Below are 12,884 nucleotides of genomic sequence, written 5' to 3' on the forward strand. Positions count from 1 at the left end.
TAAGAGCGCTCACAATGGACATGACTACGCTGGCTATTCTTTCAGTGCAACATCTCGCCTTCAACTTGTTGCAGCAAATTGCTACAAAACGCTCAAAGGTGAAGGCGATGGTAAACCAGATGGTGAGGTGGAGGCTCAGACGTTGCAGGAGAGCACTGAGTCGGCACGCAGGAGTGCAGTTCATCAGCCAGCTCGGGAAATTATACCTGAAGATCTGGCTCACAATCACATTGAAGACAAGGACCATCAGATCTCCTGTTGCCGTAGCAGTCATGTAGCGAATTATACCTTTGGAAAGGCCACAGTTCCCTTGGGAAAGAATCAACACTGTCATCAGGTTTTCTGAAAAAATAGAATCCCAATTATCACATGTATCAAAATGCCGATCAGAAATGGGCAAAGACAAGGCCTGGAATTACAGAAAGAGGGTTGTTCAAGATTGTGGGCTGCTTCCTGGTGATGCTCGACTTGTACATCAATGAACAAAACTGACATCTTAGTGGCAACACATTATCTCTCTCATAGAAGTATTCTGAAGGTGAATTCTGGAGTAGAATAGAATTCACTGTCACTTTGCACACCTTGGCCTGCCTATTCCAAGCAAATAAATATTGCTGCTTTAGAAGCTTGGAGAAGGTTCATTTACCTTATTCCAGGGATTAAAATATTTTGCTGTGAAGAAAGGTTATGCTTCACCCATGTAAGTTATTAAGCAGACAGGATAAGATGGATCACTAGAAATATACTCCTCTTCATGGGACACTTTGGGATACAGTTTAGTAATAAGTAGTTCCCCTTATCAAATAGAGATAAGGACATTTCTATTCTCTTAGAGGGTGTTTCGTATTTGGAATGCTCTTCCTCTGAAGGTAGTGGGACTGTGTCGGAAGGACTGAGTTGGATTGTTTTGATCACACAAGGCATTCAAAGGCTATGGAATGCAGGCAGAAGTCTGGATCTTATTCTCATCAATAGTACTCCGACTGAAATTTGGAAAGGTGTCAAAGGGCCACATTGCCTATTTCTGTTCCGAATTCATAGATATCTGTATTCCTCTCCTTTGGCTAACTTTCGTCAAAGAAGGTGTATTTCTGAGGTGTCTCATATGTATGGAACTACCATCAACATTTTCTCTATGTCAGTCCTGAAAAGTACATGTGGACTCTGCCCCCACACCTCTCGCTATGGCAAGGCGTTCCAAACATTCACAATCCTCTCGCGAGAAGAAATTTCTTCTCATCTACGAATTAAGTTGACACTCCTTTTTTCTGAGACTGTCCCCTCTGGGACATTTCAAAACAGAACAGGCAAGGAAAATGTCGCAACATCTTTCAAGCACTTCCCAAAGATTTCAAGGATTTTCATGATGGAATTGAACATTTCTATTCGAAATGTTTGTTGTCCTAATTTCTGGTGAAGCCAAAGCACACTCTGATGAGAGGAAAGCATTCTCTCACCATTCACCCTGTCAATTACCTTAGAAATCCGATATGTCTCAATGAGATCAACTTTAATTCTTCTAGATTCCAGTGAGTAGACTTCCACGCTAAGCTTTACCTGTGTATTAACTTTATATGCTTCATTCTGAAGTCAAACCAAGATGTTTTGAATTCCCGCTTTCTGCAACTCTTCTCCATTTAAATAAAATTGTGTCCTTTGTTCTCCCTTCCAAAATGAACAACTTCACTTTGATCTACGTTCTACTCTTGTTTCTGACATTTTCCCCACTTACTTAACTGATCAACATCTTTCTGTAAACTGCTTGTATTCTTCTCTTAATCTGCCTTTTTCACTTATGTTTGGTATCGTCTGCAAATTTGGCCATAGAACATTCACTTCCTTCCTGCACATACTTAATATATTTGTATAATTCCTAACCCTGCAGAACCCGACGAATCCTTTGCCCCATTCATTGTTTCCTTTCCATCAGCCATTTCTCTATCCATACTATTATGCTGCCTTCAGTTCAGTAAAATGTTATCTTATAACTTAACCGTTTGTGAGGGACTTCATTGAGTGCTGTTTCATTGTCCAAATCCAACGCATCTCCTGTTTCCACTCCATCCAATCTGGTTGAGACATCCTCAGAAATTTCAAGCAATGCATTAGACACGAGTTCCCTTTCATGAAGCTGTGCTGACTCTGCTTGATAAAATCTTTGTTTTACAAATGTGCTGTTATCCCAACCTTATTAATTCATTCCAATATTTTTTCAATGATACATATGTTTATTCACTTTATGCCTCCCTCACTTTTTCAACACGAGTGTCACGTTGTCAGTTTTCTAAATCTCTGGCATTCTGGACATGCCAAGATGTTTTTGTGAATTACAGGCAACGTTGAGGTTTACAAAATCATGGAGGGTATAGACAGAGTGGATAGAGACAAGCTTTTTCCCAGGGTGAAGGATTCACTTACGAGAGGTCACGCTTTCAAGGTGAGAGGTGGAACGTTTAAGAGGGATACATGTGGTACGTGCTTCACACAAAGGGTGGTGGGCATTTGAAACGTGTTGCCAGCAGAGGTGGCAGAGGCACGGTCGATTCATTTACGATGCGTCTGGACAAATGCATGAGTATGTGGGGAGCAGAGAGATACAGATGCTCAGAAATGGACTGACAGATTTAAACAGGCTTGGAGAGCTTGGAGGGCCTGGGGGCTGTAAATTGCCTTTGTTCTTTGCCTCTACTATCTCTGTAGCTAACTCTTTTAGGTTGCTGGGATGCAAGTCGTCAATGTCAGAAACCTTTTTTGCCTTGAGGGCCATTAGTTTTTCGAATACTCCTCTCCCAGTGATGATGAAATGACATGACTGCTCTACCATATCCTTGAGCATTCATGAGATGTTCGAAATATTCTCCACCGTAAAGATTGATGCAAAACGTTGATTTAAATCATTTACCATTTGTTGTTTTCTTTATTTAAGTGAAACACAGTTGTTTCAAACCCTCAGTCATCTGGGACTGGACTGATCAACTGAGGCTGAAAGCAAAGGTAATGAAGAGATGGCAAACTCAGCAATAAGCAGGAGTTCCATTTGGGGGACACTGGATAAAATTGCAGACACCCAAATCAAATCAGAACACACAAGAAAAAGGTCGTAGCGGCTTCAAATCACTTACCAGGAATTCCAAAGACGGCAAGAATCAGAAAGAGAATTTCAAGTGGAAGCGCCTGTGGTCCCATTTTTTGGTGAAAGCAGAAACAGTCAAAATGAGGCAATGCATTTAAATACACTCAATTTATACACAAGTCTCCATCCTCAGGGAGAGTGTGAACAGATATCATTAAACACACAAATTCGAACACAGACAGTAATTAAGGCGAGGAGCCTGGGGCTGGTAGTGCGGGCATCTCCTGTTCTCCCATTTAGGGCTCCACATCCCTGCATCATTTCTCCATTTACCACTCTTGCATAGATCCTCTTTTCGTTCTCAACTCTTCTACTGAATATTATCCTGCTCCAGTTCTCTAACTTGATGCACCAATTCTCTAATTTACTGGCACTGGCATCAATTATTGAGACCCCGTATCAATTCTCTCATTTAGTTGTTCCCTGATACAATGCATATACTTTTTTCCTTTAGTGGGGAGCTGAACAGAATCTCCAATTTAAAGATGGTTCCAACATTTCTCCTTTGCACTGATTCTGTGCTCCCATCCTCCCATGCTCTGATCCAATTCTTTAATATATTATCAAACCCAGCAATTTTCGAATGTGAACAATGTTCAAAATCTCCCATTTACTGATGCCCAATAATTCTCCCATTTATTCATACCCCTATTCTTCCATTTACTGATGCCTAGAACAATTCTGCAACTTGGGAGTGCCCTACTCTAATTCTTCCATTTACTGGTGGCATGTCCCAACTCTCCAGTTTAGTTCCACTGTGCGCCAGTTTTTCCAATTCGTATTTCCCTGCAGCAATTCTCCCACTTAGTGCCAGAATTCTCTAATTTTAGCGTCACCTATATCAAATTTGCAAATAATGGAACCTACAAATCCTTCCTTTTTTGGTGAATTGTACCAACTCTCCCATTTAGTTATTCCCTGTCACACATTTTCTGTATAATGGTGCCCTGCACAAATTGCCTCATTTAGTGGTGCCCTGCATCGAATCTCCACTTTACTGATCCTTTGCAACATTTCTCCGACTCACGGAATTCCTGCATGTGTTCTCCTATTTACATGAGCTGTTATTACCACCCTGCACCAATTCTCTTATTTTCTGACACCATATACCAATTCTCCAATTCACTGTTGCTCTACACCAATTCCCTCATTTCCTGATGTCCTGAACAAGTTCTCCACTCAGTGTTGTCCTATACCAAATATTAGTGATGTCCCAGCCCAACTGTCCCATTTAGCGGTGCCCTAGTCTAATTCTCCCATTCAGTATCAACCTACCCCAATTCTCCTATTTAGTACCACGCTGCATCAATACTCCCAATTCATCCTACTCTGCATCAATTCTCCCATTTAGGGCGAGACAGCAACAATTGTCCCATTTAGTGCAACACTGCCCTATTTCTCCCATTTAGTGCGATAACACCCGACTTCACCCACTTCGTGCTACGCCACCCCAATTCTCCCATTTATAGCTACATGTTCGAAGTCTCCCATTTCGTGCCACATTGCTCCAATTCTCCCATTTTGCATGACACTGCCCCAATTATCCCATTTAGTGCTTCATTGCATCAAGTATCAGTATTCAATATTGTTTTATCCACATTCTCTCTTTTACTCGGATACACATCTTCAACACAATGGTGCCCTGCTCAATGTTTTTTTTTCATTCAGTGGTGCGCTACGTGGAGTAAAGTGGTGCTTCTTTGCAAGATTTCTCCATCTCACTGAATCCATGCCTGTGTTCTCCAATTTATCTGTGCTCTTATTACCACCCTGCACCAATTTTCTCATTGACTGATGCCATGCACTAATTCTCCAAATCCCTGTTGCCCAACACCAATTCCCCAATTTCCTGATGTCCTGAACAAGTTCTTGACTCGGTGTTGCCCTACATCATATATTAGTGATGCCCCAGCCCAATTGCTTCATTTCGGTGTGGCCTACTCTCATTCTCCCATTCATGATTGACATTCCCCAATTCTCCCATTTAGTGCTATACTGCACCCATTCTCCCATTTTATCCTAATCTACATCAATTCTCGCAGTTAGTGTCAGAATTTTCTCATTTTAATGTTACATATATAAAATTCCCAATAATAATCCTGCACAAATTCCATCTTTTGAGGTGAACTGTACCAGCTCTTCCATTTGGGTATTCCCTGACACACATTTTCCACGTAATGGTGCCCTGCTGAAATTGTTTTCATTTGGTGGTGCCCTGTATTGAGTCTCCACTTTACTGCAGATTGGAAAATTGGAGAACTGGTACATGGCATCAGTAAATGAGAAAAATTGGTGCAGGGTGGTAATAACAGCACAGATAAATGGAAGAACACAGGCATAGTATCCGTAAGTCAGAGAAATGTTGCAAATGAGCACTCCATGTAGGGCACCATTAAATGAAAAAAGAAACGTTGAGCAGAGCATCATTTTGTTGAGGATGTATACCAGAGTAACAGAGAGCATATCAGCAAGACAATACTTAATACTGACGGTTGTTGCAATTTCACACTAAATAGGGAGATTGCCGCAGTGTCTCACTAAAAGGGATAACTGGGGCAGTATTACCCAAATGGGAGAATTGGTGCATTACAGCACAAAATGGGAGAATTGGGGCAGTGTCGCACGAAATGGGAGACTTCGATCGTGGAGCCTAAGAGGCGCACAAAATGGGAGAATTAGAACAGTGTCACTCAAAATGGGAAAATTGGAGCAATGTCGCACGAAATAGAGGATGTGGGGCAGTGTAGCAATAACTGGGAGAAATGGTGCAGTTTAGCTCTAAATGGGAGAATTTGGGCATTGTGGCACTAAATGGGAGAATTGAGGCAGTCCAGCCCTAAATTGCAGCATTGGTGCAGAATAGGGTGGATGGGGAGAATGACTGCAATGTAGCACTAAACAGGAAAATTGGGTAAGGTAAATACTGAATGGGAGAATTGGAGTAGTGCACCCCGAAATGGGACAATGGGCTGGGCCATTACTAGCATTTAGTGTAGGGCAACACTGAGTGGAGAACTTGTTCAGGACATCAGGAAATGATGAAATTGATGTTGAGAAAAAGTGAATTGGAGAATTGGTTCATGGCATCAGTAAATAAGAGAATTGGTGCAGAGTAGTAATAAGAACACACACAAATGGGAGAACTCACGCATGGAATCCGTAAGACGGAGACATTTTGCAAAGTAGCGGTAAAGTCGAGATTCGATGCAGGGCACCACGAAATGAAAACCAATTGAGCAAGGCACCATTATGTGGAAAGTGTGTGTCATGGAATAAGTAAATGGGACAGTTGATACAGTTCACCACAAAAGGCGGGATTTGTGCAGGATCAGTTTTCGGAATTCGATATTGGTGACGCCAAAATTAGAGAATTCTGACACTAAATGCGGGAATTGGGGCAAAGTAGAACTCAAAGGGATAATTGGGTCGTGTAGCATTAAATGGGAGAATTGGCTCAGAATAGGTTGAAATGGGAGAATGGGTGCAGTGCAGCACGAAATGGGAGAATTGAGGAAGGTCATTACTGAATGCGAGATTGAGAGTAGGGCATCCCTAAACGGGACAATTGTGCTCAGGCATCACTAATATTTAGTGTCGGGCAACACTGAGTGGAGAACCTGTTCATGACATCAGGAAATGGGTAAGTTGGTGTTGGACAACAGGGAATTGGAGAATTAGTGCATGGCATCAGTAAATAAGAGAATTCTTGCAGAGTGACAATACCAGCACATGTAAATGGGAGAATACAGTCTGAGAATCCGTAAGCCGGAGGAATGTTTGAAAGTTGCACCATTTTACTCTACGTAGGGCACCACAAAATGGAAAATAAACCATTGAGCTGGGCACCATTGTGTTGAAGATGTGTATCAGAGTAAAAGACAGAGTTTGTGCAAGATAATACTCAACACTGAGATCTGGTTCAATGTAGCAAATGAATGGGAGAACTGGGACAGTGTCCCGCGAAATGCCAGAATTAAGACAGTGTCACGCTAAGTGGGAAAATTGTGGCAGGGTAGCACTAAATGGATCAGTGTAGCATTGAAGGGGAGAATTAGTGCAGCTTCACTCTAAATGGGACTCTTTGGGCAGAGTAGCACTAAATGGGAAAGTTGGGGCAGTGTTGCACTGAATGGGAGAGTTGGGGAAATGTAGCACTGAATGGGAGAGTTGGGGAAGAGTTGCACTGAATGGAAGAATTGGGGCAGTGTTGCACTGAATGGGAGAGTTGGGGCAGTGTTGCACTGAATGGGAGAGTTGGGGCAGAGTTGCACTGAATGGGAGAGTTGGGGTAGTGTTGCACTGAATGGGAGAGTTGGGGCAGAGTTGCACTGAATGGGAGAGTTGGGGCAGTGTTGCGTGAAATGGGAGAATTGAACAATGTAGCAATCTACTCAGCATTCGGGGCCCAACAACTAGCGACAAGATCCTCCACGACTGTAACTACCTCGAGTAGAATTCTCGACATTTCTTGGAGGACAAAGGCACCAATTCTCACTTTGCGGCATCTCCCAAACAAACCAAGTTTCATCAGCACATGGTTTTCCAAAATAATGGACTGCTGGTGGAAACCCCTGAGAGCTGTTCAAGAGAATATAACTGGTGTGGTTCAGCCTGAGTCACCTTTCTCTGACCTTACAGTGGCATACCTTTTCAAGTGTAGACTCGTAATTATCACCAATTCCTGGAAAGTGGAGGATCTTGTCGCACTCACAATATTTCTCTTCGTGTCCTCTTCCTCCCCGTCTTTCCTGAAGCCACCAGGTTACTCCTTTCGTCGTTATTGGATCACTCCAGCCGTGCCATCCAATATCCAATGTTTTTTTTTCTATCATTTCAGGTGTTCTTCATTTGAAAAATAAAGACAATCAGCTCCTTTTGAAATAAAGAATCAAAGCCTTCATTCTTGTGAACATCTTTATCAAGAGTTGAGGTAGAATAACAAATGTGTAACAATGATGGTTTTAATACCCATTTCCTTTCCAGATGCGCTGAATTCTGAGAATTCCTCAGACATTTCAACGCTACAATCGATATCCCACTGAATGTTAAAAAAATGAGATGTTCTGTTCCTAGCATCATTTCAATGGATAGATGTTAGTTTCTTCACATAATTTTAAGATCAGGAGCTTTATGACTTTTGCATTCTCCCATTTGCTCCAGAAAGGTCCTTCCAAACAAAAGGTATTCTATCCCTCCAATCTCCTTCTGAATTCCCCTCATGACCAAGTCCAAATACCAGACATCATTGGCTTCCGTCAAAACTCCAGCATCTTGGGTCTTTGAGACTTGACTTGACACTTGACAAAATCGACATATGGCGGATGTTTCCTCACATGGGGAAATCTGGGTGGAGAGATAACTGCTTTCTGATTTGTAGTAGAAAATTTAAAACAGAGATCAGGAGAAATTTCTTCCTGCAACGGTCATGATTCTATGGAATGTGTGTTGGATGCTGGAACATTGAGTGAATTTAAGAATGATGTTGGCAGATTGTTATTTAGTAATAGATGAAATGATTATGGTTTTCTTAGTCCCTATGGCGAAATGCAAAATCCGGTGATATGTTGACGTGAATATATTTTATCAGTAGTTGATTCTGAACTGCAGAACTGCAGTGGCTCCTTCCTGAAATGTATTGAACAAAGGAAAAAAAAACATTGAATGAACACAGGAATGTTTAAAGCATTATTTATCTTCTGGGGAGATATTGTGGGGAACGAAATGAATTTTTGGGACTTTAAAACTTGAGCTGTCTTGCATAAAATAATTTATTTGCCTGAGAGAACAATATTCCAAAAGAAACTTCGTTTTAAATCGATTTTGTTGCTGACAATGTGAGTTTAGATCTCCTAGTCTAAACAGACTTAAGTAAAATGTGTTTTATATGTCAACCATTGTAATGTATAACTGTATATTGTATATGCTGTCACTGCTGTCGATGAATACGATCGAAATCACGTTTAAAACAATCTTTCTGTTCGAAAATGAAAATGGCTGTAAAAAACGTTTTTTTTTCATTTTTCCCAGAATGCAATAACTAAAAAGAGAAAGACTATGGTGAGACTAGAAATGTGTAACTAAGGGCTCACGTCGCACATTTGTAGGATCACTCTGGATGGGTTAGAAGGCCTGGATTCAACTCTGACTTTGTCCAGAGCCGTGACGTTGCACAGGTTGACTTAAAAGTCTAAAACTTGGTGATTTGCATCCTCCTCTTGAACTAACCACCTCTCCGTGCCTGGTAAAAGTTGAGCTGAAGCATTCAGGTCTTGAATGACCTCCTGAGAATTAAGAGCTGTGGAGCCTGAGAGAACTGGTCCTGATCCTCGGGGGATAATACAACTCACTGTAAATGCTGCGCAGTTAAGCGAGATGTTAACTTGTTCGTTAGAAAGAGCATGTTTAATGAGATCTGTTTACTGTTTCACTGGAGGATTGGCTTGTGTATAAATTACGTGTGTTTCAGTGCATTAACTCATTTGGACTCTGTCTGCTTACACCTGAAAATGCGAGTGCAGGCGCTTCTAATAGAAATTCTCTTTCCTGTTCTTGCAATTTTTGGAATTCCAGGTAAGTGATTAGAAGCTGCTGTGACATTTTGCTTACCTCTTCTGTTTTAAATTGAATCTTTGCAATTTGATATTCACTCCGAATTGAACATTTGGTTTCTGCTGAGTTTTCCTTTCTTTTAATTACCATTGATTTCGGTTTGAGTCCAGTTTGTCCTGTCCTAGCTGACTGAATTGGAAACAACTATGTTTGAAGTAACGAAATTAAACGGTAGAGGAGTTAAACGTTTATTTTCCATCAGTCTTGACGTTGGATGAAACTTTTAAGATCCCAAAATTACGAGGAATGAGGTAGAGGGAGTAAGTCAGAAGACCACCATTTAAAGAGGAGTATTTCACGAATTGATATATTTTTGGCAAATAACGTTCCTGCCTCTGATGACTTGCAACCTTGCATTCTGAAATAGGTCGGTGCAGAAATAATGTCTGCATTATTATTGTGGAGAAGTTGCACAGGCATGAAAAAACTGTCAATGCATCATCCTATTCAAAAGGAAGGACAGCAAAATGCGGGTAGCTAGATCAATTGAGAAAGCATTGGAATCTGGTAATTACGATGGGATAGCTGAACATTTAGAAAATCTTAATGTCATCAAGTGGAATTTTGTAGACGATAGCAAACTATATGGAAAGGCACATTTTGAGAGGGATACAAACGTGTTTTCAGGCAGATATTGATAGATAAAGTAAATGAGCAAAATCTTGCAAATGCTGTATAATGTAGGAAGATGTCAAGTTGTTCATTTGAAAAGGGAGAAAAAGCAATCGAGTTTTATTTAAATGGTGACACGCATCAGGAAGCAGGTACACAAAGGGAAATGGGGCCTTCAGAAATACAAAAACACAGAAAATTAGCAAACAGGAACACGTTGTGATAAGGAAGGCGTGTGGAATTCTGGACTCTTATTTCAAGAGCGTTGGAGTACAACAGTAGGGAAGTCTTACTGCAAGTTCCATGCAGCTCTGAGAATAGATTTGGAACACTGTGAGCAATTTCGTCCAGTAACAAAGGAAATACATTTTCATCTGGCACAATTCATACGAGGACAATTAGGATGATCAGAGGGATGGAACGACTGTCTTATGGTTATAAATTCAACAGTTTTGGTATCTACTGTCTGGAGTTTAGAAGAATGAACAGTGATCCAATTGAGACATATCAGATTCTTAAGGATCTTGACAGGGTAAATGCTAAGACAATGTTCCCCTCATGGGAGAGTGCTTTGGCTGTTTCTGCTTAACCAGAAAATGGGATCATTAACAATTGGAACAGAAATTCTCGATCTCATCCTTGTAATCATTAAAATTAGTCATCAATGGCTGACAGTTATTCTGCCTGGAAACCATAGCCTTCCACTCCTTTGTGTATCCAAATCTGTCTAACTCAATCTTATACGCCAACATCCCATTACCTTCAAGGGAACAGAATTGCACTCTCCAACCACTCTCTCGGAGAATAATACATTTGTTACGTTTGTTTGAAAAAGGAAACAGTTTATTCTGATACCGTGTCCCCTCGGCTTAATCACTGTAGTCGAAAGTAAATATCTCTTTTTGTGTTCCATTTTGTCTAGTCCCCGCAAGATCTTATATGTTTCAATGAAATCACCTTATATTCTTCCAGACTCGAATGGAGATGGGCATAACCTCACTTCAGCCAACAAGACCTTAATCGCAGGAATGTGGCAAGTGATCCTTCTCTGAGTAACTTCTAAAACTTATATTTGTTTTCTTGAAATCAGGACAGCAATCGGTGCAAAGTGATATACCAGTCCTGAAATTACCCTTTGATTATTTCCATGGCACAGACAATGTATTGCTAATGAGATTTCACTGTCTTCCATTGAAGTTCACGTCTAGCATTGCCAGCAGCACATCAGTCTTGTGTAATCCAAGACCTCATTGCTGCACATCTCTGGGTGTTTTGGTACATCTCACGATTTGATCTTCTTCACAGCAAACCTGATGACAGTGCTGATTCTTTCCCAAGGGAAGTGCGGCCTTTCCAAAGGAATCACTCACTACATGATTGCCATGGCAACAGGAGATATGATGGTCCTTGTCTTCAACGTGATTGTGAGCCAGATCTTCAAGTATCATTTCCCGGATTCACTGCTGAGCTACACCCCCGCCTGCCGACTCAGTGCCTTCCTGCAAGGGTTCAGCCTCCAACTCTCCATCTGGTTTACCATCGCCTTCACCTTTGACCGCTTTGTAGCAATTTGCTGCAACAAATTGAAGAGGAGGTTTTGCACTGAAAGAAGTGCTAACGTGGTCATGTTCATTGTGAGTGCTCTTAGCATTCTGGTCAACATTCCCTTGCCTTTTCGCTATGAGCCCACTCATGTTCTGAACAATGTACAGTGGGGCTGCCGCACCATCACTGCTTACCTCACTTCACCGGCCTGGGCAGCTCACCAATGGCTCACCAACATCTCAAACATGTTTCTTCCTATTCCCCTGCTCCTGCTGTTGAACACTCTCACCGCTGGCCACATCCTAGCAGCCAGCAGAGTTCGCCGGGCTCTGAAGGACAGCAGCAATGGTGCTGGGGAGATGGGCAGAGATCCCGAGCTGAAGAGCAGGAGGACCTCCATCATTCTGCTCTTCACCATCTCTGGCTGCTTCATGGTGCTGTCAGCCCCCATCACTGTCATCCATATCTGCGTCAGCTTTGCCCACATGACGTCTCTCCAAGTTTCAAGCTCACTCTATGTGGCAATCAGGGCAGCGTTCCTGCTGATGTGCACCAGCTCCTGCACAAACACTTGTATTTATGCACTGACGCAGAGGAGATTCAGAGAGGTGGTGAAGAACTTGCTGAAATCTCCTTATGCTCTACTCAGAAAGTTATGAAAATAATTTATATTGATGGGGGGAGTTGGTGGTTTAATGATAACCTCACCGGGCCAGCATTCTAAAACCCAAACTCATATCCTGGGGACATAGGTTGAAATTCCAACGTGGCAAATGATGAATTTTCTGTGCAAATAGCGCGAGCCTAATGTTGATTATGTCGCCATTCATAATTAACATGCGGGAAAATTAATTGTCTTCAAAAATTGATTGTCTTTCGGCAAGAACCTCTGACGGCTTTTAAGCATGTCCATTGTATATGTGATGTCCGATCCACAGCCATGTCGATCTCAGAGCATTAGGATTTAGTCTTAGCTGGCCTTTGG

At 41.7% G+C, this 12,884-nt stretch overlaps 1 protein-coding gene across 1 annotated transcript; it reads left to right on the plus strand.

The window, feature by feature from the left end:
* Positions 1-9,639: 9,639 nt before the first annotated feature.
* On the plus strand, positions 9,640-12,558 carry LOC148140451 (galanin receptor 2a-like). The gene is made up of 2 exons (XM_087978874.1): positions 9,640-9,703; positions 11,693-12,558. The coding sequence occupies exons 1-2, from the start codon at positions 9,640-9,642 to the stop codon at positions 12,556-12,558; spliced, it is 930 nt and encodes a 309-aa protein (XP_087835000.1).
* Positions 12,559-12,884: the final 326 nt, after the last annotated feature.

This window comes from Chiloscyllium plagiosum, unplaced genomic scaffold (assembly GCF_037043375.1).
Source record: "Chiloscyllium plagiosum isolate Xiang-an unplaced genomic scaffold, Cpla_swu_hap1 HiC_scaffold_35, whole genome shotgun sequence".
NCBI lineage: Eukaryota > Metazoa > Chordata > Chondrichthyes > Orectolobiformes > Hemiscylliidae > Chiloscyllium > Chiloscyllium plagiosum.

Excerpts from the sequence above, each read along its gene's own strand:
- LOC148140451 (XM_087978874.1), top strand. The coding sequence starts at position 9,640 with ATGCGAGTGCAGGCGCTTCTAATAGAAATTCTCTTTCCTGTTCTTGCA. Across the intron at positions 9,704-11,692 it reads TGCAATTTTTGGAATTCCAG|GGAAGTGCGGCCTTTCCAAA; the intron begins GTAAGTGATTAG and ends TTCTTTCCCAAG.